At 44.1% G+C, this 13,830-nt stretch overlaps 1 protein-coding gene across 16 annotated transcripts in view; it reads right to left on the minus strand.

Moving 5' to 3' along the window:
- The window catches only part of DIP2B (DIP2 acetate--CoA ligase B (putative)), a 265,368-nt gene extending 251,973 nt beyond the window's left edge, over positions 1 to 13,395 (minus strand). For all 16 annotated transcript variants that reach the window (XM_078336631.1, XM_078336628.1, XM_035256791.3 and 13 more), the window contains exon 1: positions 13,111 to 13,395. In XM_078336631.1, coding sequence (XP_078192757.1) covers positions 13,111 to 13,210 — 100 coding nt within the window. In that variant the 5' untranslated portion in view covers positions 13,211 to 13,395. The remainder of the gene's footprint in view (positions 1 to 13,110) is intronic.
- Positions 13,396 to 13,830: the final 435 nt, after the last annotated feature.

Consider the following 13,830-nt stretch of genomic DNA (forward strand, 5'->3'; position numbering starts at 1 on the left):
GCAACATGGCAAAACCCCATCTCTACAAAAAAAAAAGACAAAAATTAAGCCAGGCACAGTGGCTCACACCTGTAATCCTAACACTTTGGGAGGCCAAGGGAGGCAGATCACTTAGAGTCAGGAGTTCAAGACTAGCCTTGCTAACATGGAAAAACCTCAACTCTACTAAAAATACAAAAATTAGCTGGGCATGGTGGAAAAAGGCACCTGTAATCTCAGCTACTCAGGAGGCTGAGGCAGGAAAATCGCTTGAACCAGGGAGGTGAAGGTTGCAGTGAGCCGAGATCATGCCACTGCACTCCACCCTGGGCAACAGAGCAAGACTCCGTCTCAAAAAAAAAAAAAAAGGCCTAAAGTCTGAGAAGGTAAAAATAACATAAATGAAACAAATAGTGGTAAATTAAGTGTTAAAACTGCTGCTGAATATAACAATAGTCTAAAAATAGAAGAGATTAATATGGACTAAAGCAGTCAGCAGGTTTCATGATGAGAGGAACATCAGCGAGGCCTTGAAACAAGGGTTGGATTTTGACAGAAAAAGCCGTCCTGACAGGGAAAATACTCACTACAAATGCAGAGACGGGAATGAGCTTGTCAAGAAAGAGTGAGGAAACCCATATGATTATAACAGAAGAGTGTCAGATACTAGTAAAAAAAAAAAAGATAGAGATTGATGGAAGAATCTAGATTTGTTCACTAGCTGAACTGAAAAGCATTTACACTAAGGGACACTCACTGTGTGCTGTCCTCAAGCAGCTTACTCAGAGGAGATGAGAATATTTATACAAATGATAATTTCCTAACGTAAGATAATTTTAAAAATAGCTATGATATAGGAGTAACATTAGAAATCAGAGCTCAGAGAACCGACAAATGGAGAAGTTGTTTTTTTAACAGGAAGTTCATTTTCTAGTACTTCTCTTGGTCTCCTTGAAGAAAAACAAGCAAAGAACTATGGGAGGAAAACTCATAGCACTGCTTTTTCTACATCTTCAACTTAAAAATGAAAGTTTCAAGTTTCTCCAACCCAGAGAGGAAATCCCATAAATCAAGAATGATTCTTTAAAATTTTAAGACAGTGCCTTTGCCTTTGTCACAGATTTGCTAAACAAGGAACTATCAGAAGCTCAGAAGCTTCTACCTAACAATTCCAACTGGGCTTTTTTTTTTTTTTTTTGAGATGAAGTTTCATTCCCATTGCCAAGGCTGGAGTGCAATGGGACAATCTCGGCTCACTGCAACCTCTGCCTCCCGGGTTCAAGTGATTCTCCTGCCTCAGCCTGCCGAGTAGCTGGAATTACAGACATGAGCCACCATGCCCAGCTAATTTTGTATTTTTAGCAGAGACAGGGTTTCCCCATGTTGGTCACACTGGTCTCAAACTCCCGACTGCCTCAGTGATATGCCTGCCTTGACCTCCCAAACTGCTGGGATTACAGGTGTGAGCTACCACGCCCGGCCAGGCTCATTTCTTTAAAAGGAGATTCAATGACAAGACTGGTCAGCACTATAAAATGTATTCATGCCTGAACTAAATCAAAAGCCACAAGTTCTGGCCTATGATTAACTTATGAGAATATGATCCTACACCCTTAGAAAGAAAACAAAACCCTGCAGATCCTTTAATGTATCCCTAAAAGCAACAGTCGTCTAAAAATAAAGAGTATTGGAGCACTATTCGATTACCAAAAAAATAATAATAATTATAACTCCAAGAAAAAACAATAAAATACATGTCATTCAAGGAAACATCTACATTCATTTATACGTTGATTTCTACATTAAACATGAAATATTCTAGGGGGGAAAAAGACTAAAAACTCTTTCTGTACCACAATGTAAGTATAACCCTGTATCAATAGCCCAGAAACTCAAGGCCTGTTCACAACACAGACCTTTCAAAGATGCTACACACCTGTGGATTTTCATTTAGGACTGTCCTGTGCAGCATCCAAAATATTATCATCCTGAGTTTCCCCTTTCAGCTTCTCATCATCTCCATCTCAATTCAAGGAAGAAAAAGTAACTTCACAGCAAAAGACAAGTACATAAAATTACCTCAATTACCTCTCACTTTATAGATGATCTTAATATTTTTCATTTTTTTTTTTTTTAAGAAATAAAAGGCCCAGCATGGTGGCTCATGCCTGTAATCACAACACTTTGGGAGGCCAAGGTGGGTGGATCACTTGAGCCCTGGAGTTCAAGACGAGCCTGGGCAATACGAGACCCCATCTCTACAAAAATTTTAAGAAATAATAAGAAGTAATGAAAGTTACATCTTGCCAGCAGTTACGCTGGTATGATGGAAATCCTCCAAATAGAATCTACAGAGTGTTAACCCCTCTGATTCCTGCAAGACATGGTGAGAAATAACAAATTACACCCCTTTACCTATTTCTGTGAAAATAAGATAGAACATTCCAATTCTCCTCCCTCCAGGCAGCCCTACCCCCAAAAAAATAAAGACAGAAGCTATGGCCAGGTGCAGTGGTTCATGCCTGTAATCCCAGCACTTTGGGCAGCCAAGGTAGGAGGACTGCTTGAGCCCAAGAGTTCAAGACCAGCCTGGGCAACAAAGCGAGACCGATCTCTACAAAAAAATAAAAAATTGGCCAAGCATAGTGACACAGACCTGTTATCCCAGCTACTTGGAGGATCTCTTGTGCAAAGGAGTTTGAGGTTGCAGTGAGCTAAGATCACGCCACTGCACTCCAGCTTGGGGGACAGAGCAACACCCTGTCTCAAAAAACAAAGAAACAAAAAAAAAAACCCAGAAGTTGTATCCTAAGGAAAATGAGATACATACCAGTTAAGATGGAAGATAATTCTGCCAAAACTACTTGAAACAAGATTCAGGGAGATGGTGGTCAAACAGCAGTGTGGAAATACCACAGGGCTTAGAACCAAATGGACTTGGTTTCCAATACGAGCACACTGTACAGAAACTGCACACCTGGCCGGGCGCGGTGGCTTACGCCTATAATCCCAGCACTTTGGGAGGCCAAGGCGGGTGGATCATGAGGTCAAGAGATCGAGACCATCCTGGTCAACAAGGTGAAACCCCATCTCTACTAAAAATACAAAAAGTAGCTGGGCATGCTGGCACGCGCCTGTAGTCCCAGCTACTTGGGAGGCTGAGGCAGGAGAATTGCTTGAACCCAGGAGGCGGAGATTGCGGTGAGCCGAGATCGTGCCATTGCACTCCAGCCTGGGTAACAACAGCAAAACTCCGTCTCAAAAAAAAGAAACTGCACACCTATTTCTAGGAGTTAAGATTAGAAACACATTTCAAAGACTTGCCCAAGGGCCAGGCGCGGTGGCTCATGCCTATAATCCCAGAACTTTGGGAGGCCAAGATGGGCGGATCATCTCAGGTCAGGAGTTTGAGACCAGCCTGGGCAACATGGTGAAACCCCGACTCTACTAAAATATAAAAATTAGCTGGGCATGGTAGTAGGCGCCTGCAGCACCAGCTACTTGGGAGGCTGAGACAGGAGAATCTCTTGAACCCAGGAGGCAGAGGTTGCAGTGAGCTAAGATTGTGCCACTGCACTCCAGCCTGGGCAACAAGAAAGAGACTCCATCTCAAAAAAAAAAAAAAAGACTTGCCCAGGACCATACAGGGTATGAACCCAATTCAGCATGACGCCCAAATTCTGTAATCCTTCCCAGTGCCATTCATCCAGAATACTACCTTACAGGAAAATGTGTAGCCACAGGTGGGAAGATACACTGTATGCAATGTTCAGGTGCTTTTTGCTACCTCAGTTCCCTTATCATCGTTATGATATAGGAGCCATGTATTCAGCACCTACTTACGGGCCAGGCAAGGTGTATGAAGTGCTAAGCACAGGACCTATTACATCATAATCTCTCAATAACTGATGACTACTTATAGAGAGATGTAACTTCTTAGAGCTTAGAAAAAGATGGCTTCTCACAGGAAACTGAATGGAACAGAAGTTAACCAGGCAAAAAAAAAAAAAAGGGGGAAGAACATGCCAGAGTGGATATTTTAGAGAATGGCAATGTATACAGAAGCATAGAAGTGAAAAAAAGCAGTGCATTCAGGGAAGTGCAAGTCATCTGGCATGGCTAGAGAGCGGAGAAAAAATATAGAAAGAGCAGGAAACAAGGTTAAAAAGGCAGGCAGGTCTTGGTATACAAAAAAAGATGCTTCGAGTTTACCCTGTGAATGGGAGAAGCCAAGGAAAAGTTTTCAACAGGGAAAAGAACACAATTAGGTTTGTGCTTCAGAATGATTATCAAGACAGGGTAGAGAAGGACGTGCTGAAGGGAGAAGAGATTGAGACAGGCAGATAAGTTAGGAGACTACCTCATTAGTCTAAGCAAGAAATAAGTGCCTGAATTAACAAAGGAGTGGTGTGGAGAAGCAGAAGTAGAAACAAGACTCAGTGATCCATTAGAAAACGGCTCACTGGGCGAGGTGGCTCACACCTGTAATCGCAGCACTTTGGGAGGTCAAGGCAGGTGGCTCACTTTAGCCCAGGAGTGACACCAGCCTGGGAAACACTGCAAAACCTCATCTCGATTTAAAAAAAATTTTTTTTAATTATTTTTTTAGAATATAAGGATGACTCTCAATTTTTTTATTTCAGTAAGTTACTATGGTCTGTCAGTGTCCCCCAAAAATTCCTGTATTGGAAGTTAATCCCCAATGTGATAGTATTAACAGAGGGGGTACAGGCGCAGTGGCTCACACTCATAACCCCTGCATTTTGGGAGGCCAAGGCAGGACTATCGTTCATGGCCAGGGGTTTGAGACCAGCGTGGGAAACATAACGAGACCCGTCTCTACAAAAAATTAAAAATTAGGCCAGGTGTGGTGGCTCATGCCTGTAATCCCAGCACTTTGGGAGGCCAAGGTGGGCGGATCACAAGGTCAGGAAATCGAGACCATCCTGGCCAACAAGGTGAAAAATACAAAAAAAAAATAGCTGGGCATGGTGGTGCACGCCTGTAGTCCCAACTACTCAGGAGGTTGAGGCAGGAGAACTGCTTGAACCCAGGAGGCGGAGATTGCAGTGAGCTGAGATTGAGCCATTGCACTACAACCTGGGTGACAGTGTGAGACTCTGTCTCAAAACAAACAAAAAAAAATTAGCTAGTGTGGTGACACACGCCTGTAATCCCAGCTGCTTGGGAGGATCACTTAAAGCCACGAATTCAAGGCTACTGTGAGTTTTGATCTCGCCACTGCACTCCAGGCTTGGTGAGAAGCCAGACACTCACTCTCTCCCCACCCCCATACATACATACATACATACATACACACACACACACACACATATACACACACACAAACATACGTATAAAAGAGATGGGGCCTTTAGGAGGTGACTAGGTCATGAAAGAGAAGTGCTGGTGAATAGGTTTAGTGCCCTTACATAAGAAGCTTGAGGGAGCCTGTCTCTCCCTCCCACCATGCCAGGATGCAGCAAGAAGGTGCCATTTTTGAAGCAGAGAACAGGCTCTTAACAGACAATAAATCTTCTGACTTCTTGATCTTTTCCTAGCTTCCAAACTGTGAGCAATAAATTTCTATCACATATGATTTACCAAGTCTAAGGTATTCTTGTCATAGCAACAGAAATGGATGGAGATAGTAAGTGGACATTTGAAATAGAAATATCTGTGGAGCAGGGAGATAGGGGCAGGGGTGGGGGAGGAAGTTGAAACAGAGTTGTTTTAGACTTTTTAAGTTAGTATGGGGGAACCAATGAAATGTCTAGAGTAGAGGAAAGTCAGGGCTACAGATACAGACTGCAGATACCATTTTCGCAGCCATGACAGCTGAAGTCCTGGGCACAGACGAGATTACTCAGCAAGTGTATGTAAAGTGAGGTAAAGAACAGACACAAATCCAAGAAATACCTTCATCAGGAGAAAGAGAAGAAACCCCAGAGAGAGGAAAGGAAGAGTTAAGAAGCCAGAAGGAAACTATGTCACAAAGGTTAGGAGGGGGTGAGTTTCATAAAGACAATGGTTCGGGCCAGGCTCAGTGGCTCACGCCTATAATCCCAGCAGTTTGGGAGGCTGAGGCAGGTGGCTCACAAGGTCAGGAGTTCAAGACCAGCCTGGCCAACATAGTGAAACCCTGTCTCTACTAAAAATACAAAAATCTGCTGGGCATGGTAGCACGCGCCTGTAGTCCCAGCTACCTGGGAGGCCGAGGCAGGAGAATCACTTGAACCTGGGAGGTGGAGGTTGTGGTAAGCCAAGATCATGCCAGTGCACTCCAGCCTGGGCAACAGAGCGAGACTCTTCCTCAAAAAAAAAAAAAAAAAAAAGAATGGTCCACAGTGTACAATGCTGCAAAGAGAGATTCCAAATCCAGCAGGTCCTCTGCAGTCTGAAATTGGAAATCAAAATACTCAGTAGTATTTTGTCATGTTGGCCAGGCTGGTCTCAAACTCCTGACCTAAGGTGATCCACCCTCCTCAGCCTCCCAAAGTGCTGGGCTCACAGGTGTAAGCCACTGCACCCAGCCAGAAAACTTTTGAAAGAGAAACTAAAAGGATGTATTCACTGAGGACAAGCGAGGGATAAGAAAAGAATAAAAACCATAGTTTCTGAAGGTTCTAAACATCCATATGTGCCTTTTCATAGCTTGTATATGCTAAGTCTCAGAAACCAAGCTTACATGTCACAGCCATTTGCCTGAACCTACAGACTCAGAAATGTACATATATGAGATGTCTGTATGAAACAGACCAGCCAGTCTTCTGCTCTAGTCAGCTACTGGCAGTGACCCAGCATGTGCTGGACTAAGGGTACAGGTGCCGACAGGAACAACTGATGATGGAGGGAAGCCTTACTTTTAAAAAATATATCACAAATTGATTCTGTTCATCACTTCATATATAACCCTATTCTACCAAGTAACACAAGATATTAAAAAGTGCCAAGTCTCTAGTCTCTGTGCATCCATTCACTATCAGCAGCAGTAGAGATTACATGTGCTGAGCGCTCACTGCATGCCACACTACACTCAGCTTTTCTGTTATCTTACTTTAAACCTCCTTACAACTCTAAGGAGGATGTCATCCCTTTTTTAAGTGTTGAAGAAACTCATACTTAGGACGTTAGACAGTTTGTCCAAGGTCACAGAGCTAATAAATGATACAGCCAGAACTTCAACCCAGGCCCATCATGTCAAAATATTGCTTCTCAAATGATCACACAAAACTGTCTCATGCCAAAATCAAGTCCCCAAGACAGAGACTTTTTCAATTCAAATTGAAGTGACCAAAAATTTATCATACTTCTAAAACAACATAAGAAATAAATAGTTGGGAGTCATTTAAAATAACTTTCAGATACGAAGGACCTCTATAAGAGCTTACATTGAGGCCGGGCACAGTGGCTCACGCCTGTAATCCCAGCACTTTGGGAGGCCGAAGCAGGTGGATTGCCTGAGGTCAGGAGTTTGAGACCCAGCGTGGACAACATGGTGAAACCCCATCTCTACTAAAAATATAAAAATTAGCTGGGCATGGTGGCAGGCACCTGTAATCCCAGCTACTAGTAAGGCTGAGGCAGGAGAATCGCTTGAACCCAGGAGGCAAAGGTTGTGAGCCTAGATTATGCCACTGCACTCCAGCCTGGGCAATAGAGGGAGACTCGTCTAAAAAAAAAGAATTATGAGAAACTGTGCAGACAAGCAAGAAGGAGCATTTCAGAGTATCCCTGAATTAGTCACATGAGAGAACCATAGAGAACTCTAGTAATTATAACACAAATATAGTATGAAGGCCCTTTTTAGTCAGTCATCTGAACTTTCAATCCTGAGGTACTAAGTCTCACAGAGGCTAGGACAGAACGTCAGAACCAAGGGCCGAGCTAAGTGTGACAGGTTAATGATTTATCTTATTCAAAAATCCAGCTCAATGCCATGGGGCTGTCAAACAACAAGATTAATTTTTCAAAATACACACCAGAACAAGGGTATCCAAACAAGCCACTCTTTTCAATAAGGTGAATCATTCTTCCAGTGAATATGTAACTTCTCTTCTGGAACTGCCCTCAAAACCAGCTTACAATCATTCTGATTTTTTGACAATCACAACTAAAATCAGTTTATAATCACTCTAGTTTTTTCAGTCACAACTAGTTTGGGCTCCAAAAGAATCTCAACCAGCTTTTCTCTACTTGATTCCAAGTGACCTATAAATGAAACTCTACCCCCAAAGAATTGATATCTGTCACCATGAGGGTTTTCAAAGGAATGTGTCACAGGCTCTGACAGCAATCCTGATGACGAGCTGCTGCCCACCAAAAACACACACACAAGTTCCGGAGGCAGATCGCTTAGATAATGCACATTCTTGGTTATTTAAAAATCTACATTCCTGCTTTCCTTAATACTCTTAGCATCAAGTGTTACAACTGCTTAGACAGAACTTTCTGATAAAGGTGTTTCCTATGAATCTATGACTAAGCTAGGTATTTTGGGAGAAGTGGCCCCATTTCCCATGACAGGTAAAGCAGGAGGGACAGACCACTTTTATGGTGGCTTAAGTCAACCTGCCTCCTTCTGAGACGGTAAAATCGTTATCCAGCATCTCTTCCTTTTCGTCTTCAACTCTCCTACCTCTGCCCCACTCCTAAAGAAAAGTCACTGCAATGCCTAGGAAGCAACCTCCTCTCATCCCTTCACCTTCATGGCAGACCCTGTGCCATGCTTTCAGGACCACAGAACTACGTGACGAAACAGGCAAGAGAAAGGGAGGATGGGACTACGTTTGTTGTTTGTGCTCAGAGAAGTGTTCAAACAAGAAAAGGGAGGGTCCCTTCCTGTGAGTGTTATTTTATCTTAAATACCTTTCCAGTTGTCATCTTTAGACTGTTCTCACACACTGAAAGACTTGAGCTCCTTCCTGCATGCCACAGAAGTATGGGAACATTCTTCTTTGCATTGCACTTATGACTGAACTGCACAGGCTAAATCACAGACTCTCTACTAGCCACACAATCCAATCTCATATTTATAATTCTCTTCTGTTTCTCACAACAACGATAAAGCAGACAGCTTCCTCTTTTCTTAGAAGGCGGCCCCTATGGTAGACATAACTCTAGCATGGTCATGTACTGTTCTGTTGACATTTTTCAAATTTCCTTGCCAGAATCAGAGCTTCTTGAAAGGATACCATGGTATCCTGCTCACTTGAACACAGTAGGCACAAAATAAATGTCTGCTGAACTGAATGCATTAATGATGGATTTGAAAGAGATTTCAAAGGGAGAATCAACACTGTGGTATAGAACTGTTTGTAGCATTTCCTTAGAGTAAAAATTAGTTAACAGCTTGTGCAATGACAGTATATTTAATCATTCCAATGACATCATCACATAGCAGCTTAGGATAATGACACTTATTAGGTATGCAACTTTAGACAAAACAATATTTCTGAGTACAAGTTTCCCTTCTGTTAAGCCAAAAAAAAAAAAAAAAAAAAAAAAAGGGTCGGGGTGAGTGAAGCTCAAATGACAATGCAAAGAAAGACCATTACACAAATATAATGTATTATTGGACAGACTGAAACAAATTAATTCTCACCATTAGTCCTATTTGATGTGCATACACTTGACTAGACCATATAAATAAGTTTAAACAACAGAGCTTACTGTCAAGCATATATATGGATCATTAAACATTTCCATCACATAAATACTTGCAGAAACCTTCTACCTATTCAACTCATCTATAGAAAAGGTCATCCTTATTTGTAAATTCAATTTCTAAATGATTTCCAGACAGTTTCAGGCTGTTCTTTTTGTGACAAAAGCAGGTTTTAACCACGAAGATGCCTGGTGACCTGCCCGAAGCACCAGACACATCACAGGGCTCTGCAACATGCTCTGCGGCAAACAGCCCAAAGCAGGCACAAACCTGCATCTCTCAGCACAGAGGTGGCTGATCTATGACCAAAGCCTGCAGCTGAAAACATATGCAAGCACAAAGAAAATTCTTTTAACAATATACAGCTCAGATTACTGCTATGATTAGGACCAATGAAAGCCTAAACCTAAAAAAGAATTAAAATAGAGAAATGAGTGCACCAATGTCAGCAAGGCATGATAAATACATAGTTAAAAGCATCTTTAGTGGTGACTCTTCCCTGTAATCCCAGCACTTTGGGGGACTGAGGCAAGTGGATCACTTGAGGTCAAGAGTTTAAGACCAGCCTGGCCAACATGGTGAAACCCCATCTCTACCAGAAATACAAAAAAATTAGCTGGGCAATAGTGGTGCTTGCCTGTAATCCCAGCTGCTCTGGAGGCTGAGACAGAAGGACTGCTTGTGCCTGGGAGGCAGAGGTTGTGGTGAGCTTAAATAGGGCAACAGTTTGAGACTCTGTCTCAAATACAAACGAACAAAAGAAAAGCATTTAAAAAAAAAAAAAAGCAAAGTACTTTTGCTACAGCAGTAACTGTAAAGGAAATGCAAAACAAATAAAACTTTGTTCCAAATATGCTACAGACATCACAAATAACACCATACTACATAGATATGGAGACTACTGAATTATTTTAACTTCACTTGAATTCCTAATGTCTATCTACTTCTCTGGTCAACCATCCCCTGTATTTTAAACAAGAAACAGGACCAATATGCTGACACTGCAGGCCCAAGTTTTCAATTGCATTTTTTCCAGAGTCATCCACTGGTAAAAGAGATGAAATACGGGATAGTGTAGTATAAATCCATAAGAAACAAATTCAAAATAAGTCATATGCCAACGAAAACAATCCTGAATTGGAAGCAAACCGTGCACTTGTCCTTAAAATGTTTAAGCCTTGGCATTCACAATTCGTAGAAGTTTCACACCTTTCTGAAGGAGAGAGAGGTGAGCTAATCAGTTGTGGGTCCTAGAAATAGTTCCTCAGAATGTTTCTAGACATCTAGAGATGCCTAGAAACACCCAGAGACATAAACAACAATCAGCTGGAAGCAGATATACCCAGAAGAAGGAGCTTCCAGGATTTCCCTCTCCGTGTGAAAGCAATCAACTCCTATTTTTAATCTCCCTCTGGCGCAAGCATCCAGGCAAACCTCTTTTTCTGGCTAATCAAAGCTAGCTGATATATTACTCTCAAATAGCAGTTTTAAAAGTCAGATTTTAATGCAAATCAACACAGACTTAATGTCAATGTTTTAGTCTAGGAAAAAAGGAGGTATCCTGAGAGACAGAATTGATGGTAATACAAAAACCAGTCGATTTTCGAAGGCGGTGGGGGGGAGGGGAGGACCTTAAAGAAATTTACAGCCGGGCGCAGTGGCTCACGCCTATAATCCCAGCACTTTGGGAGGGTGAGGCGAGTGGATCACGAGATCAAGAGATCGAGACCATCCTGGTCAACAAGATGAAACCCCATCTCTACTACAAATACAAAAATTAGCTGGGTATGGTGGTGCGCGCCTGTAGTCCCATCTACTCAGGAGGCTGAGGCAGGAGAATTGCCTGAACCCAGGAGGCGGAGGTTGTGGTGAGCTGAGATCATGTCATTGCACTCCAGTCTGGGTAACAACAGCGAAACTCCCTCTCAAAAAAAAGAAATTTACATTTAAACAAATTGAGACCCAGCTATTCAAGTCCATAGCAAATGGGTTCACCTGGTGAATATTTCAACCAAAGGCATAACTGGGCAGACAAGCCCAAAGGATTCCTATCTTCTTAAGCACTTCACAGAAACAAACGAATCTAATACCAGTGACTGCCGGGGCTGGCCAAAGAACTTCCCAACTGGTTAACTGAAAAATTATACGCTGGTAGTTAAACAGGTAAAAACAGCACTTCCCTACGCATTGAGAAAACCAAAAAGGGTTATTAAAAATAATTATTTCCTTCAATGCCCAACAGGATTTATAACATTCAAGTCTACTTTTGGTTTTTCACTGTAAAGGAATGTCAGAGGCGAGGGAACCATAATGCCTTAATAAGGAAACAATATGTAATGTTTAATAAGCTCCTGGGAGCTGGTCACATTCTTCTTTTCCAATCAATAGTTTTGGATCCACTTGAAAAATGCTAGTGAACAGGGCCTTCTACAAGGAACTCAGTAAGAATATGCAACTCTGGAGACACAATCAAAGTACTGGTATTAGGCTTGGAAAAAATGCTGCTTTTGTCTCAGGGTCAGCCAGTGATAAAAACAGGAACTTTACAGAGAACTGATCACAACTGCCCAACAAGCCTGATCACATGCCCACAACAGAGCACTGTGTTTCTCTCATTGTTGTACAAGGAGTTCTCTAATAACAGTGGCTTGATTTATTCCATTTTTTAAAATTCTCAAAATAAATCGAACCCTCTCTGTCCCAATCTATTGTCAAAAGAAAGGATGCCGGCCAGGATTTGCAAGTAACCGGTAGCCTCCTCTCCTTCCCTCTTCGAAGATTCTAAAAGGTGACCAGATGCGGAAAATGTAGCCCGAATAACAAGGCACCAGGAAAAAAAACCTCTTACGACAAAGGTGGTCTAAAAGCAGCACCGTGTATCTCTCTGGCTTAATGCCAGTGCTTCTCATCTCCCTAGGACCCTCAATGGCTCACCGCTTCTGTCTCACCCCTGTCACTGGGGAGGCATCTCGCATTGTTAAAAAGACAGAAGAAATGCCGCGGCGGATTTCCCATGTGTCTTTCTCTTTTCGAAAGGGAGAAGCGGGGATAGAACAAGGCGTGGAGCCCTCCACGAAGAGGAGACAGGAGAGGAAAAAGCTGTCAGCCACCCTCCTCACGGCCCTCCCCCTCACCCCACCTTGCCCAGACGCCCGGGCAGAAGCGGGAGGGCGCAGCTTTGTCTCTGGTTTTGGGGGACAGGAAGCGCAGAAGCAGTGTGGGCCCGGGAGGACCTCTCCAACAACCCCTTACTTAGCCCCCCTCCAAGGAAAAACAATGAAAGCCACAGGAAACCACTTAGCGGGGTGGGAAACGAGGGAAGACGGTCGTGGAGTGCCAGGCCAGGTTCTCTGCACCCTCGTTCCCCTTGCCGCACGGCCACCAGGGCGCGCGGCGGGGACCTGTCTCCCAAGTCGCCGCGATCCGCAGGGCCCCGGGCGCCCGCTCCCCCGCCCGGCTCCTACCCTCCGAGAGCTCCAGCTCCAGCTCTGCCAGCTGCGCCCGCACTTCAGGCGGCAGCGCCGCCACCGCGGCCGGCGACGGCTCCAGGCCTCGTTCCGCCATCCCGGCTCCGTCAGCCACACTCCGGAAGACAAGAGAGGGGGCCGAAGGAGGGACGGACCGACGCGGGCCCACACCCGGCTACAGGATCCGGCTCCGGCCGCCGAGCGCCACCAGCACAGCCGCCACAGCCGCCACAGCCGCCACCGCCGCCGCCGCCGCCGCCGCCGCCGCCATGAGCAAAGGTCACGTGAGCGCGGCAGCCCCGCCCCTAGGCCGGGAGGACGCACCGCCTCCACAACCCAGTCAGGCTGAGAACGCACATGCTTATGGCGCCCTCTACCGGAGAGCTGCCATAACCACGGGCCCAAACCCACCACCCTAATTTCCCTGCGCGAAGTGGGTTCATGGTGTGGACCGTCGGCTTTACCACAGTAGTGTGTAGCATTTACCTTTCACTCTCGAGCAAGTGTTCAGGGGCCCCGGGCCTTACTTTTTCCAATACTAGACAGCAATGTATGTCTTTGTCGTGTCCTTTACTCCATTTCCCCTGATCAATTAATACCTGCCCATTTATAAAAACGTAATCACAGGCCGCCTCCTTCACGGTGGCTCTTGGTCCCAACTGCCAAGAGCTCTCTGTTTCTGTTTCAGTTTTAGCTTTTAAAAAGACAAGGGCAGGT

The sequence above is a fragment of the Callithrix jacchus genome, chromosome 9, assembly GCF_049354715.1.
Source record: "Callithrix jacchus isolate 240 chromosome 9, calJac240_pri, whole genome shotgun sequence".
NCBI lineage: Eukaryota > Metazoa > Chordata > Mammalia > Primates > Cebidae > Callithrix > Callithrix jacchus.